Consider the following 14,486-nt stretch of genomic DNA (forward strand, 5'->3'; position numbering starts at 1 on the left):
TTATTACACCCTCCCCTCACTGTTATTACACTTTCTCATTAGCACACGCGCCCCCAGCCCCGCACTGACCCCGCTGCCCCGGCCGGCGCTGCCCTCAGCCCGCCATGTGCCGCTCCCGCCCCTTCCGCCCGGCCCGGCCCGCCCCGCCGCCGTTCACTGCCGGGCCTCCGTTCACTGCCGGGCCGCCGTTCACTGCCGGGCCTCTATTCACTGCCGGGCCTCTATTCACTGCCGGGCCGCCGTTCACTGCCGGGCCGCCGGTCACTGCCGGGGCGGGGCCGGCTCGGGGCCCGCGGCCGCCGCCATGTCCATCTTCACCCCCACCAACCAGATCCGCCTCACCAACGTGGCCGTGGTGCGGGCCCGGCGCGCCGGCAAGCGCTTCGAGATCGCCTGCTACCGCAACAAGGTCATGGGCTGGCGCAGCGGAGCGTGAGTGCCCCGGGGAGCCGGCGGGGCGGCCCGGGGGGGAGCGGGGAAGGACCGGGACCGGCCCGTGTGGGGACCGGGGAGGGACCGTGCGGGGACCGGGATCGGCCCGCGTGGGGACCTGGATGGGCCTGTGTGGGGACCGTGTGGGGAGCCGGGAAGGACCGGGATCGACCCGTGTGGGGACCGGGGAGGGACCGTGCGGGGACCGGGAAAAGGACTGGGAGCGTACCCGTATGAGGACCGGGAGGGGCCCGTGTGGGGACCCGGCAAAGGGACCGGCGGCCCTGCCTGGGAGCCCGTGTGCGCCCTCGGCTGTGCCCCCTGTGCAGCCCGGCCGTGGGGCCGCGGAGCTGCCGGGTCTGAGCTCCGGGAGATGGTGCGGGGCCAGGGGAGTCCCTGGGAGTCCCTGGGCAATGACACCTCGGTGATGGAGGTTTTCAAGCTCTGCTGATCCAGCCCTGGGCAGCAGGAGCTGTTCCTTATTTAAACACTGATGTGCCCCTTGCTTTGCTGGAGAGGGACTTTGGACAAGGGCCTGGAGCGGCAGGACAAGAGGGAATGGCTTCCTACTGACAGAGAACAGGGTTAAAAGGGGTCTTAGAGAGAAATTCTCCCCTGTGAGGGTGGGGAGGCCCCATGCCTGGAAGTGTCCAAGGCCAGGCCGGACAGGACTTGAAGCAAGCTGGGCTAGTAGAAGGTGTCCCTGCCCATGGCAGGGCATTGATCTGGGTGATCTTTAAGGTCCCTTCCCACCCATCCCATTCTGGGATGATTCTGTGAAGGTTTCTAACCCCGTCCTTTTCTCTAGGGAGAAAGATCTCGACGAGGTCCTGCAGACACACACTGTGTTTGTCAATGTTTCCAAAGGCCAGGTGGCGAAAAAGGAAGATCTGGTTCAGGCATTTGGGACAGATGACCAAACAGAAATCTGTAAGATGGTAGGTTTTACACACTTTGCTTTATAAAAGCTTGGAGAAGACTTACAGCCACACAGTAGGTTGGTTTGTACTGTTTGCAGAATGTTGCTGTAGTTGTTTGTTATGAAATGAGTAAAAAGGACTAGGAACTCTGTTTTATAGTCTTAAATTTTAAATATGCATCTGGCTGAAAAGAGTTCTGAGTGTTCTAACAGACAGCTTCTCTGCACTGATGTCGAGCACTGGAGGGTTCCTCACCTAAGATAAGTGGACAGTTGTTTACTTTGGACAGTTCATTTAAGTGTTAATAACAGATCCAATCTCTTGATCCTTCTTGGTTGGATAGGAACTGTGGGCTTGTTGTGGGTGATAAGAATTCAAGTAAATCTCATGAGTCAGCAGTGCCCTGGCAGCCAGAAGGGCCAACCCTGTCCTGGGGCACCAGGGAGGGGATTGTCCTGCTCTGCTCTGCCCTGGGGCGGCCTCACCTCAACATTGGGGCAGTTTGGGGGGACACAATGTAGGGAAGGGATTGAGCCATTAGAGAGTGTCCAAAGGAGGGAATGAGGATGGGGAAGGGCCTTGATTTGAAGGTGTGTGAGGACACTGAGGGCACTTGGTGTGTTCAGCTGGAGAAGAGGAGACTGAGGGCACAGCTGCAGCTTCTCCTGAGGGGCAGCTCCGATCCCTGCTCTCTGTGACCAGGGACAGCAGCCAGGGAATGGCTGGAGCTGTGTCAGGGCAGGCTCAGGTTGGATCTCAGCCAAAGGTTCTTCCCCCAGAGGCTGGTTGGGCACTGCCCAGGCTCCCCAGGGCAGTGGGCACAGCCCCAAGGCTGCCAGAGCTCAGGGAGGGTTTGGCTGATCCTCTGGGGCACAGGGTGAGATTGTTGGGGTGTCTGTGCAGGGCCAGGAGCTGGACTGGGTGATCCTTGGGGGTCCCTTCCAATGCAGGATATTCTATGATTCTGTGAAATCTGTGCCTCCCTCGCTGTAGTTTCCATGGTGAGTTTTTTTTGTCTGAAGTCTTTCCAGAGCTGTCGTAACGATTCACTTTATCAACGTGATTTTTGTTTTCTGCACTTCACATCTACCCCAACCATCCCAACAATGGTTAAATTTAACAAAGTTACTGGAATTCCCACTCTTCACGTCCATGATGTTTCTTAACTGATTTCTTTATTGTTACAACACAGATTTTATCCAAAGGGGAGCTGCAGGTATCAGACAAAGAGCGCCACACTCAGCTGGAGCAAATGTTCCGAGACATCGCCACCATCGTGGCTGACAAATGTGTGAACCCCGAAACAAAGAGGCCCTACACAGTGATCCTCATAGAGAGAGCCATGAAGGACATCCACTACTCTGTCAAACCCAACAAGAGCACCAAGCAGCAGGTGAGTCTTCCTGCAACACCAGCTCCTGCTCCGAGGTGCTGCACTCCGGTGTAATTCCTCAGCTCCCTGTCACACAGGGGTCAGCAAAACCCTGACATCTGAGCCCTCAGAGGGATTACTCAGCCATCTGGCAGCTGAATACAGGCAGCTCCTGAAACTCAGGCAATTTGTTTTCTAAGAATTCAGGGAAGGGAGAAAGAAAGAAACTTAAATAAAACAGCAACAGTGGTACACCTGGAACAGAAATAAAAGGTTTGTGATTTATCCCAACTGAGGTGTTATATCAGCCTTTGCATCTGAACCACCTGGGTTTGTGGTGTTTTGCAGTGTAACTGCTATTTAATTTTATTTCAGACAAGGTTTTTAAGTGTCTGTAGTGATCACAAACAGCAAGAACTCTGCTTTTTCTTGTTAATCTGGCAAAAAGAGTGTGACAGCAACCTCCCTGCAGCAGAGTGGCAGTGACCAGCACTGAGAGATGGGTCTGAAGCTGGTGCAAAGGGTTGGAAGTTTTGATGAGTGTGGTGGTTTTGAAGCAGGTGTGTAAATGCTCTTTGTGTCCTTCCAGGCCCTGGAAGTGATCAGGCAGCTGAAGGAGACCATGCAAATTGAACGTGCTCACATGAGGCTGAGGTTTATCCTCCCACCAAAGGAGGGCAAGAAGCTGAAAGAGAAGCTCAAGCCACTGATTAAAGTTATTGAGAGCGAGGACTTCCAGGAGCAGCTGGAAATTGTAAGCAAAAAGCAGTCCCTGGGCTTCATACTTGACTTGACTACGTATTTTACTAGAAGGTGAACTCATAGATGGAAGGTGGAACTGAATCAGAGCTGCTGTTTGGGGTTTTTAATTTCAAACAATCCTAAGGATGTGAGCATGGGAGCAGCCTTTGTTATCCAGAGATTGCTGCTCCAAGCTGAGCAGAAGCCCAGTGCAGTTTCTCTTAGCAGTGATTATTATCCTGCCACACTGATAAGTTTTTCTGCATATGTGGAATGTTACTGTTATTTATGTGGTGGCTCAAGCCTGTGTTTTATTATTGTATTATATTTTATTATTTATTAGTGGTTAATTATTTCTTTTTAAAAGTCTGTGGTAAAGCAAAATTTGGTATTTGTAAAAATCTTCTTTGAAAACAGATTAGAATCCAGCAATCCCAACTGGAAAAAGCCATGTCCAGCATGGGGAACTGGAACTGCAGAAATTCAGGGGAAAGATTAGATTGGATTACCTGGAAGATACTGTTTATCAGCTCTGCAAAGACCTTCTTAGTAACTAAATGGGTTTTTTTAATGAAAATTAATGTTAGGCCCTGATTAGGGCCTGGTGAGATTCCAATATTCTTGCTTGACTGTGACATGTGGAACATTCCAGGTGTGCCTTGTGGACCCAGGCTGCTTCCGAGAGATCGACGAGCTGATCCGGAGCGAGACCAAAGGGAAGGGGTCCCTGGAAGTGCTCAGCCTGAAGGATGTGGAGGAGGGAGATGAAAAGCTGGAATAACAAACCTTCCTGCAGCAGTTCTGCTTCGACAGCCTCCCCTGAAATGACTGGTGTAGCCACTCTCTTCTGTTAGGCCTTCGTGGGTTTTTCCAATCTCTTGCTGCCAAATGTTTTCTGACACTAATCCTTTGGGATTTTTCCATGCAGTGTGGGGGTTTTTTTATCATTTTACACTTGTTTGGGTTACAGATGTCTTTGCCTGTGGGAAGGTTCTGTGTCAGAGTTGCACTAATAAGGACTGAGTTAGGATGTGGTAGGAGGTTACTCTGGCTTTGCTTTAGTTTCAGGGTTGCTGTTGAAGTCGTTTGACTGATTTGGTGCCAATTGTTTGTACTTTTGAAGTTGTCAGTGTTGAGTGGAAGATTGCACTGGTCACTGAGGAGGGGGTTTGTGTGTCAGGAGAGGAACCTTTAAAAAAAAGAGAGTCACATTTTCACTTCTAACAGGTGCAAAGTGTGGATCATGTCCAAAAATGAAACTTTTGGCAGCGTGAAAACTGACTTAAGACTTCCATAATTGGCTGCTTGGTAATTAAAGTACTTCAAAGGACCATTAGTAAAGATTTCCTTCACTGGATATAACAGCACTTGCTGACTTAGAGATGATGTTCTCCAAATAACTTATTCATAAGATATATTTAGCTACATTAATAAAAGCAAATGATCATCTATTTATATATTATAGATAAAGAAAGAAAATACTTATTTTTGTTAATAGTATAGGAGATATCCCTGGCTGTGGTGATGCTTTCTGTGGGCTGAGCCTGTGCTTGGGAGCTGCTCTGTTCACATGATAAAATGAATCTCAACCAGGCAGTGGTGGCCTCTGGCCATGGAGCCAGCCGGGCTTTTGTTGGGCTGTAATTCCCAGCAGGAATTGTTTGTGTGTGCCCCTCTGCTTTTTTAGCGCAGCACAGACCAATTCTGGCAGCTGTCCTTTATCCTCTGTCTTTTTGTGCTGCTCTCTAATCCAGGCACGGAGTTTCCAGCCAGCTCCTGGGGCACGGGATATAGTTCCTGCTAATTCTGTTCAATCTTCTTGCAGCTGCGTTAAACAAATGATTCGGGGGGGTTCAAAGGAGAGGGGAAGGGAGGACAACAACGGGGGAAGGAGAGACTAAAAATACAAAGCACCAGGCAAAGCAGATCTGGTTCAGTGACTAAAAGCTAAACCAGCAGGAATTTTGGGAGCCTTTAATGTTACATTCCTGTTTCCATGCTGATAGTAGGAGCTGGGGATAAATCCAGCCAAGGATTAGATCCCTCCCAGGTGAGCGTGTGGTGGGCCCTGGTTGCTGTCGCCTTCCAGAGCTCACCCTCTGACAGCTACACTGAGCTCAGGTTTGTACTCCTGACCTTTTCCTCTGGACCTTGAACTCACTGTGAGTTTCCCAGGATTTCAGCAGGGTGGAAGTCAGCTGGAGGGAGGGGGACTCTGACATGTCAGGTGGATCCTCAGTCCAAGGCTTCCCCCAGGAAGCTGATCTGTGCTCGTGCAGGGCCAGCATCAATTCCTTCAGCAAGATTTTGGGAGGACTTGCCGCTCCAGAGCCTGAGCTGTGCTGAGGGCAGGTGAAACAGAGATTCTTAAACCACTTGATCCATTTTAAAATGCTGTCTCTTGTCCCCAGGGGGTTTAAATGCTGCCTGGGAAATTCAGTGGTGTAATTACTGGATTGGCCACGTGGACACGGGCTGAGCATGAACTGCTGCTTTCCCGTGGCCATGTCCCCACACAGCTTCAGGAAGCACTGAGGATGATCATGTGGGTATTTAGCTTGTCACTGGCAATTAGCACTAAAATGCAGTTCATAAATATGCAAATGAGACGCTGAGCAAGAGCCTCAAAGGATCCTGTGTGGGTAATACTTGATTTCACAAGCCTTTAATTTCTTTGTTTTCTGTGTTCAACACCTTGAGCACAACAGGATGGCTGCAGGTCAAAGATCTGGAGTTACAGAACCTTCATCTAAGCTGATTTAGGAGCTCGGTACAAGGAAGCCCTTTTTCTTCTGCAAATCCAAACATTAAGGATTTTCTCTGCTGGAGGGAGCTTGGGTTTATTTATCAACAAATAAATGCACATGCTGGCATTTCTTGTCATGTCTGTAGTTCAGCAAGAATGTCTGGTGAGCACCAAAATAAAGCTCAGTATTGGTAATGCTTTGGGTTTGCCTGTTCCTGCAGGAGTAGAATTCCTTGCACAAGGGTTTCCTGGCTAATTAAGTGGAATTTCCAGAGGTGGGCATATAAATGAGCTGTCAGCTTCCTGGAGAGCACTGCTGGTGTGGTGGGTGTCCATGCACATGCGTTTTCCCTGGAATTGTCCTGTTCCTCGTGGAGCTTGGAGTGGTCCATGGCTGGGAATGGTCCATGACTGGCTGGGTGACAACTGCTGTTGCCACAGCGATAGGAAGCAAGGCTGGGATCCTTCTCCCCCTCAATAATCAGTTACTAATTAATCTGTAGCCTGCAGAGGCCCAGAGGGGCCGTTGCCGAGCAGGAGGCCCAGCTCCGGCGGCAGTTGGAGGTGCCACGGCGACGGTTCCACGGCGGAACCGCCGTGGTCACGACCCTGTGGCTGCCCCTCACGGGTCCAGGATGGTGGGCCCGGGGACGGCGGGCGCAGGGATGGGTGCCCAGGGCCGCGGTGCCGCCGGCACACAGGGCAAGAAGGCCGGGCTGGACAAGCGCTGCCGGGAGCTGCGTGACCTCGTCAGCCTGCAAGGTGCTGCCCCTCGGCCTCACGGGGACAGGGGTGGGCTCGTGGCCCTCCCCGTCGTCCTGCACGTTACCAACGATCCCCTGACGTCCTCCAGCACAAGGACTGCGGATTTTCTCCCAGTCCTGTGAGGAGAAGCTCCGGCAGAACAGGCAGCTGCTGCCCAGCCTGCAGCAGGCGCTGCAGGAGGATGCCCGCGTGCTGGATTTTGTCCTGAAGGTACCGAAAAGCCCCACCTGCTGCACCCCTGCACCTGCAGCTCCTCCAGCAGTCCCTTCCAGGAGCCAGCAGCAGGATGTGGCCATTGCCAGGCTGGCAGTGACAGTCCCTTTGTCCCTCCTGCCCGCAGTACAACAGGCTCCCCGCCAACGATGCCTTCTCAGAGGGGAAGGCCGCTGCTGCAGCCACCGAGAGCCTGGAGGTACCAGCAGGGTCTGGTGGGACGGGCTGCTCCTGGGGGGCTGGGGCTCTGGGAATGCTGGGAAGAGCAGTGCATGGCAGAGGGATGTGGTGCCAGCATGAGGACAGCCCCCCAGGGCCACTGTGGTGATTGGGGGGTGTTCACATGAGTCCTGTGGGTCCCTTTCCAACACAGGACCTGTCCAAGCAGGTCCTCCCTCAGCTCCCTGAGCAGACCCCTGGCCCCAGTGACCTCCTGGCTGTCCCACCCTGGCGCTGCCTGGGTTCCTACAGGGTCCAGCTGCATCCCTGGGAGAGAGATGCCATCCCTGTCCTTCACTGCCTGTCCCAAGGCCGTGACCTGGTTATGAGCCTGTGGAGATGGAGGAGCTGCCTTTGCCTGCGGGCCCCTTGCAGGGACAGAGCGGGGCCGCCGCTCTGACAACATCCACAGCTGGGGCACTGGTCGATTTTATTGACCCCCAGCCCTGGGTCTGTGTTATGCAGAGTCCCTAAGCCCAGCCCAGCCCTGCCCACATCTCCCTTACCCCAGCAAAGCTCTCCCACATCCCAGCCTGTCAAAACCGTGACAATGGCCCGGTGGCCCTGGCTCTACTTCGGGGAGGGCTTTGCCAGGCAGGACCCCCTTCTCCTGCAGCATCCAGGCTGGTAAACACTGCCATGCCCATCCAGGCGGCCCAGAAGAGGCTGGAGGCCGTGGTCCATGACCAGGTGAAGGTGTGTGACATGCTGCTGCACCAGGTGAAGCAGTGGAGCCAGGCCCGCGACGATCGCCAGAGGTACCTGCAGCAGCTCAAGGACGCTGAGTTGGATGACAGGCTGCAGCAGCCACAGTTCCAGGTACCCAGGAGCCCTTCCTGGGGTGGGGTTCAATCCTGCACCCCCCAGGTGGGCACTGGGTATGGCACAGAGAGTCACTTCAAGTCCTCCCCCGGTGTCTGCCCCAGGCGATTCGCCAGCTGGGCAACGACATTGAGAAGATGCTCATGAAAATTCAGACTGGGCAGAGGGTGACCAGCATGTACCTGCAGGTGCAGGACATCATGAGGAAGGTGAGCTCCTGCTCACCGTGCCATCATCCCACCTGCTCCCCCTGCAAAGGCACGAGGTGCCCAAGGGGCCATGTCCAAGGGGATGCCCTCCTGGATTGGTGGGGTCCTCCCGCTCCCCCCATCCCCTGTCACAGCCTAGGGGACCCCCGGGGCTCGGGGGGTGACGTGCTGTGTTCCCTGTGTCCCAGGAGCTGTTCTACCTGCCTCGGTACCTGGACCTCATGTGTGGGATAACTGTGATGTACAATGAGGAGCTCACATCCCGGCAAGACCTCAAAGCCACTGATGTAATCAAGGTGAGCCTTGGGACAAGGACCTTGGGGTCCCTTCCCACCCTCCAGTGCCCCCAGACAGCACCACATACCCGGGCCTGTGAGCCTTCCTTCAGTCAAGAGCAAGAGAGACAGAGCTGGAGTCACCCACAGCACCCAGATGCCTCCACAGCTCTTCCTGGGCCTTCCTTGCCTGAAGCACTAGCCATGGAGAAGGCAGCTTGCTCCATGCCCCAGCCCTCCTTTCCCAGCTTCCTTCCCAGCCTGTTTGCATGGAATTGAGGATATTTTTGACACTGGCTATCTCGAAAGCTCAACGAGGTCACAAATCATAGATTCATGGAATGGTTTCGGTTGGAAGGGACCTTAAAGATCGTCTCATTCCACCCCCTGCCATGGCCAGGGACACCTTCCACTAGCCCAGGTTGCTCCAAGCCCTGTCCAACCTGGCCTTGGACACTCCCAGGGATGGGGCAGCCACAGCTTCTCTGGGCAACCTGTGCCAGGGCCTCCCCACCCTCCCAGCCAACAATTCCTTCCCAATATCCCATCTTAAACCAATACTTAAACCTAATAACCAATCTGGAGAAAGCTCCAGCTGAGCTTTGGCAGCAACTTCTCCCTCCTCTGTTGTGCTCCAGAAGCTCATGGCCGAGGCAGGCCCCCAGGTCCTCCTGGAGAGGTCCCTCAGGGAGCAGTCCCTGCTCGAGCAGAGGGAGAACCTCGAGAACCTCCAGCAAAAGACAGAGACCGAGAGGCAGCTGAGAGAGGTGACCCAGGGGCCCGGGGCTGTGGGGAGGTGCCAGCCAGCGGTGCTGAGCCCCCCGGGGTGGGGCTGCAGGGGCAGCTGCCCCGGTGGCAGCGGGGGGTGACAGTGACTGTCCTACAGCAAGCGGCGTCCCTGCTCTCCGCTGACCAAGCCCAGAGCTCCTCGGACGCCATGGGGGGTGAGTGCAGGGCCGGGAGCAGGGCTGGGCTGGGGGCACTGCCGCTGGCACATCCTGCCCTGCCGCTGCCCTCCCGCCCCAGGGGCCGACGCGGAGGCCGCCATGACCCAGCTGGAGCACGAGGCCTTTGTGAACGACAAGATGGAGATGGCCAAGGCTGCCCTGCAATGCTCCAACATCTGGGTAATGGAAATGACCTCTCTCTGGTCAAACCTGGGGCTGAGACCCCTCTGCTGCCCTGCTCTCACCGTGGGGTTTATCCGCTCTCCCCTCCCTGGAGCCCCCCAAAGTGTCTCCTTGTGTGGGCAGACACAGAGCTGCCCTTCTCCATGGCACGGGATTGTGGCTGTGACCCCCCCGAGGTGCCCCCAGCAGGAGCACCATGGGCAGAGCCCTCCTGCTCTCCCCTGGCCAGGACATCCCGGGCAGCCTCCTGGCACAGCTGAAGTCCCTGGAGGACCTGGAGCAGCACATCCAGGAGTGCAAGGAGAACAAGCAGGTGCTGAGGCAGATGCTGAAGGAGCTGGAGTTGAAGCAGGCGAGGCTGAAGTTTCACCAGCCCCTCGGCACAACCAGGTGCTGCTGGGGCAGTCGTGCCAACCAGGGCACCATCCTTGGGGGGGACATGTCCCAACAGGCACTCCGACCTCCATTCCACTGCAGCCACCCACCCCTCCTGCACCAGGGGGGTTCCTGAGCAGGGTGATCCCCTGGCTCTGCTCATGGCAGAGCACCCAAAGCTCCCCCTGTGGCCCTGGGGGCACCCTCGCTCCTTGCCTGGCACGGGAAGTGGTGCCAGCAGCACGGAGTTGGGTTGAATGCAGCATTTTTGCTCTGCTGTTGCAGGGGGACCTGAGCAGCTTTTGCAACAAATTTGGGGTGTCTGCAACAGGTCTGGGATGTCTGCAGCAGATTTGGGGGATCTGCAGTAGGTCTGAGGTGTCTGCAGCAGGTGTGGGGTGTCTGCAGCAGGTGTGGGGTGTTTTCAGCAGATTTGGGGTGTCTGCAGCAGATTTGGGGTGTCTGCAGCAGGTCTGAGGTGTCTGCAGCAGATTTGGGGTGTCTGCAGCAGGTCTGAGGTGTCTGCAGTAGGTGTGGGGTGTCTGCAGCAGGTCTGAGGTGTCTGCAGCAGATTTGGGGTGTCTGCAGCAGGTCTGAGGTGTCTGCAGCAGATTTGGGGTGTCTGCAGCAGGTGTGGGGTGTCTGCAGCAGGTGTGGGGTGTTTTCAGCAGGTGTGGGGTGTCTGCAGCAGATTTGGGGTGTCTGCAGCAGGTGTGGGGTGTCCCTGCCCCCCGGGCAGTTGTGTGACCCGTTGTTGGCTCCAGCCTGCGGGAGGAGGAGCTGAGGGAGAACCTGCAGCGGGAGGAGTCCCGGCTGGAGCAGCTGCAGGCGCAGATGAGGAGGAACCAGGAGCAGCTGATCGAGTTTGAGAACAGCATCGACAACCTCTTCGTCCACCTCCACAGCATCACCATGCCCGACCAGGTGCCCGGGTGGCCCCAGTGGGGTGGGACAGGGTGACCCCTGGTGCAGCCACCACCACCACGAGGGGCTCGCTCTCCCCACCAAGGCGGTTGTTCTCCCTCTCCCTCCCTCCAGGGGGACTCTCCCCGGCCCGTGGGGCTGGAGGAGAAGCTCAAGCAGTGTGAGGAGAAGCTGCATTACCTGAAGCAGAGGGTGTCCGACCGCCCCCCCAGCGCCCAGACCTACGACAAGCAAAGTGAGGTCCGTCCCTGACGTACCTTTGGGGACCCACACAGGGCTCTCACTGCCCATCCAAGTCATCCTTCCTCACCCAGAGCGTGGAGGTGGCCACAGGGAAGAGCCACGGAGCAGCTGAGCCCCAGATGGCTCTGGGAGCTGTGGGGTGTCCCCACACCAGCGAGGTGGGGCACCCCCTGGGCTCTAACACCCACCTTCCCATCAGCACTTATCCCAGCGTGTCTCCCACAGATTTTTGGGAAGGTCAGAAACCTCCTGGAGATATCAACTGCGGCTGAGGCACAGAACCTGAAGATCTCCTTTGAGGATGTGGGCACTGCATTCCACGGTAGGAGAGCACAGTGGGGACACAGTGACTGTCCCAGCCCCTGCCTGCTGCCACTTCTGGGGGTCCTTGTCTGTCTCCCACTGTCCCAGCACACCCCAACCCACGAGCTTCCTCCAGATCCTGGGGCTAACCTTGGCTGTCCCCAGGGCTTTGAGCATGGGTGGTGGTTTGAGGTGGGGCTGTGGGAGAAGGAGGGTAGATGGGGATGATGAGCACCAGGCCACAGTGGGAACAAGGAGAGATGCTGTAGGGCGAGCAGGGAGTCCCTTGTCTTCAAAATCACCTGACTGGGAAGAATAACCAGTACTTGGCTCTGCCTGTGGGCACTCTTGGAGGAGACAAAGAGCTTTTGGCAGGTCACCACCGTTTTTAGCAAAGCAGGAGCTGTGCCCACCACCCTGTAGCTCCAGACCTTTGTGGGAAGCCCCAGCAATGTTGGAAATGGGCTCTCACCAGGTGCTGCAGGTCACTCTGGGGTACTGGGCTGGAAAAACCCTGGTGCTCAGCACAGGGACTCTCTGGGATCCCACCAGCCCAACAAAACATGCTGGCTCTGCTGGGGACTTGAGCACAGCAGGAACAGCCCTCAGAGCCTCCCACCCCCCTTTTCTCCACTCTCCCCTGCAGTGTCCTTGGATCTGGAAGAAGAGGAGCAGGACTACATCCCGAGCAGGGCTGACATCAAGAAGCAGGGGCAGCAGCTGGTCAGGATGAACACCAAACGCCGCAAAAGGAAGTAGCTTTGGGAGCCCCAGGCCACCCCTCGTGCCCTTTCCCCAGCAGGTTTATTAAAGCAGATCTTCTTCATTCCTCCCAGTTCTGTGGCAAAGCTGGAATGGGTGGTCTTTTTGTCACTTCTGTCACCCAGAACACGTGGGGGGCCCAGCACTGAGGGGCTGATCTGGGTTTGGGGGCAGCCCCTGCCCCTTGCCCAGCTGCTCCCCCCACAGAGGTGGGGATGGGCTGGGTGGGCACAGCTTCCCAGCTGGAGCAAAGAGGGGGGCAGGCTGGCCTTCTCCCCCTTGCTCCTGTGGGGCCAACACCTTCTTGGGACCTCTGCCCCACCAGCCAGCTCTGGGCCCCCAATGGGCCGGTGTCTGCCTGAGGCAGCGATGGGGAAACGTGGGGAACAGGCTGAGACCCGTGTGGCCCTCGGGGTGAATGTTTTTGGGAGCAGAAGGGCAGACCCTGCCTTGGAAAGAGCCAAACCTGAGCTGAAGCCCCCCAGCCTGGAGCTGCCTGACCTCCCTGCAGACCCTTGGTGGCTGTCCCCTCCCTGGTCCCTGCACACACCCCCTGTAACTCCTACTCACAGCCCTGAACTGGAGCAAGCCCCAGGTGTCACCTGAGGGCTGCAGGAGGGGCTGGAGCTCAGGGGGCCCCAGCCTGGCCCAGGACAGCAGAGGATGCTGGACCAAGCCCTTGGGTCCAGGGTGGGACCCTCAGCCCTGCTCACGGGTCACGGACACCCTCCCATGGAGGCCCCCTTGTCACCTCTGCTCTGGTGCAGCAATGCTGCAAACAGATGGTGCTGTTTCTCCGAGGTTCTGACTGTGGCCTGAGACAGAGATCCGGGACAGTGGCACCTGGGCCACTTCCAGGGGGATATCAGCATCAGAGCAGCCTTTCACTGCCATTCCTGGCAGCCTGGGCTCTGTGCTTTGTGCTGCCATTGCTGGTGGAATCATCACTGGGGGGGGATGGCTGGCTCTGCCAACCCCCTGAGCACGCTGGCAGGTCACCCAGAATGTTCTTGGTGGGTCTCATGTGCAATGGGAATTGTATTTTCAAAACACAGCACAACCTGAGTGTTTTCAAGGAAGCTCTGGGAATTCTTTCCCAGTATCCCATCTGACCCTGTCCTCTGGCAGTGGGAAGCCATTCCCCCTTGTCCTGTCCCTCCATGCCTTGTCCCCAGTCCCTCTCCAGCTCTCTTGGAGTCCCTTTAGGCCCTGGAAGGGGCTCTCAGGTCTCTCTGGAGCCTTCTCTTCTCCAGGTGAACCCCCCCAGCTCCCTCAGCCTGAGGAAGGTTTCAAGCTCATGGTCTGGTTTTCCCACCCTGGGCGTGGGGAACAGAGAAGCCACAAAGGTGTTGAAGGCTTTTCTCTGCCAGAGCTGGATGGAGGATTTGCTCTGTGGCCCATTTTCCAGCTGGAAGGTAATTCTGGGACGTTTCAACTGCCCTTTGAGGAGGGGAAGAGCAGCAGCACAACCACGGCCCCGGGTTTTCGAGTTTTCATCTCTCTGAACTCCCCCAGCTGTGAGCGGAGTCACCAGGGCTGTACCTGCTCCATCAGGAGCATCCATTGGATGCGTTCAGACACCGCATCCCAGCCCTCCTCGCGTTTCCAAGGCGAGGGCAGGGCTGTCACCCCCCAGCCGGCAGCTCCCGGGCAGGCAGCCGGGGCAATCGGAGTGACTGCTCCGGGCTCGCCGGGATCCCCCAGAGGCGGCGCCGGGAATGGATGTGACAGGTGGGGAAGAGGTACCAGAGGAGAGGGGGGGAAGGAGCCAGAGGGAGAGCCCTGGCTTCTGGGTTGGGAAGGAGTGGGGAAAATGTGGGGCTGAAGGGGGGTCTGCCATAGGGGAAAATATTGTTAATAATGTAAGGAATAAATGAGGGGAGGGGAGGGAAAAGGGGAAGGTTTGGGAAGGGAAGGTTTGGGAAGGGAAGGTTTGGGAAGGGAAGGTTTGGGAAGGGAAGGTTTGGGAAGGGAAGGGAAGGGAAGGTTTGGGAAGGGAAGGTAAGGTTTGTGAAGGGAAGGTTTGGGAAGGTTT

At 56.4% G+C, this 14,486-nt stretch overlaps 2 protein-coding genes across 3 annotated transcripts; both read left to right on the plus strand.

Moving 5' to 3' along the window:
• Positions 1-163: 163 nt before the first annotated feature.
• Positions 164-4,632, plus strand: SBDS (SBDS ribosome maturation factor). The gene is made up of 5 exons (XM_051809617.1): positions 164-432; positions 1,241-1,370; positions 2,545-2,745; positions 3,314-3,478; positions 4,118-4,632. The coding sequence occupies exons 1-5, from the start codon at positions 305-307 to the stop codon at positions 4,244-4,246; spliced, it is 753 nt and encodes a 250-aa protein (XP_051665577.1). The 5' UTR covers positions 164-304; the 3' UTR covers positions 4,247-4,632.
• A 1,344-nt stretch (positions 4,633-5,976) lies between these two features.
• Positions 5,977-12,516, plus strand: CCDC183 (coiled-coil domain containing 183). 2 transcript variants are annotated; one of them, XM_051809591.1, is made up of 14 exons: positions 5,977-6,973; positions 7,065-7,186; positions 7,317-7,388; positions 8,060-8,227; positions 8,335-8,439; positions 8,628-8,735; positions 9,353-9,481; positions 9,601-9,658; positions 9,741-9,841; positions 10,074-10,234; positions 10,984-11,143; positions 11,258-11,383; positions 11,612-11,708; positions 12,336-12,516. In XM_051809591.1, exons 1-14 carry the CDS (start codon positions 6,847-6,849, stop codon positions 12,446-12,448), a joined length of 1,647 nt encoding a protein of 548 aa, XP_051665551.1. In that variant the 5' UTR covers positions 5,977-6,846; the 3' UTR covers positions 12,449-12,516. The 2 variants fall into 2 exon arrangements, with proteins under 2 accessions (XP_051665551.1, XP_051665552.1); XM_051809592.1 differs by lacking the exon at positions 8,335-8,439.
• The last annotated feature ends 1,970 nt before the right edge of the window (positions 12,517-14,486 follow it).

The sequence above is a fragment of the Manacus candei genome, unplaced genomic scaffold (genome assembly GCF_025592945.1).
Source record: "Manacus candei isolate 608988 ecotype Guabito, Panama unplaced genomic scaffold, ASM2559294v1 h1tg000076l, whole genome shotgun sequence".
Lineage (NCBI taxonomy): Eukaryota > Metazoa > Chordata > Aves > Passeriformes > Pipridae > Manacus > Manacus candei.

What these genes read in the sequence shown, in the direction of transcription:
- SBDS (XM_051809617.1), top strand. Translation starts at nt 305, where the DNA reads ATGTCCATCTTCACCCCCACCAACCAGATCCGCCTCACCAACGTGGCC. An exon ending in ATGGGCTGGCGCAGCGGAGC is followed by an intron (nt 433 to 1,240) that starts GTGAGTGCCCCG and finishes CCTTTTCTCTAG; the next exon opens with GGAGAAAGATCTCGACGAGG. An exon ending in ACAAGAGCACCAAGCAGCAG is followed by an intron (nt 2,746 to 3,313) that starts GTGAGTCTTCCT and finishes GTGTCCTTCCAG; the next exon opens with GCCCTGGAAGTGATCAGGCA.
- CCDC183 (XM_051809591.1), top strand. Translation starts at nt 6,847, where the DNA reads ATGGTGGGCCCGGGGACGGCGGGCGCAGGGATGGGTGCCCAGGGCCGC. An exon ending in TGCAGGACATCATGAGGAAG is followed by an intron (nt 8,440 to 8,627) that starts GTGAGCTCCTGC and finishes CCTGTGTCCCAG; the next exon opens with GAGCTGTTCTACCTGCCTCG. An exon ending in TGTGGGCACTGCATTCCACG is followed by an intron (nt 11,709 to 12,335) that starts GTAGGAGAGCAC and finishes TCTCCCCTGCAG; the next exon opens with TGTCCTTGGATCTGGAAGAA.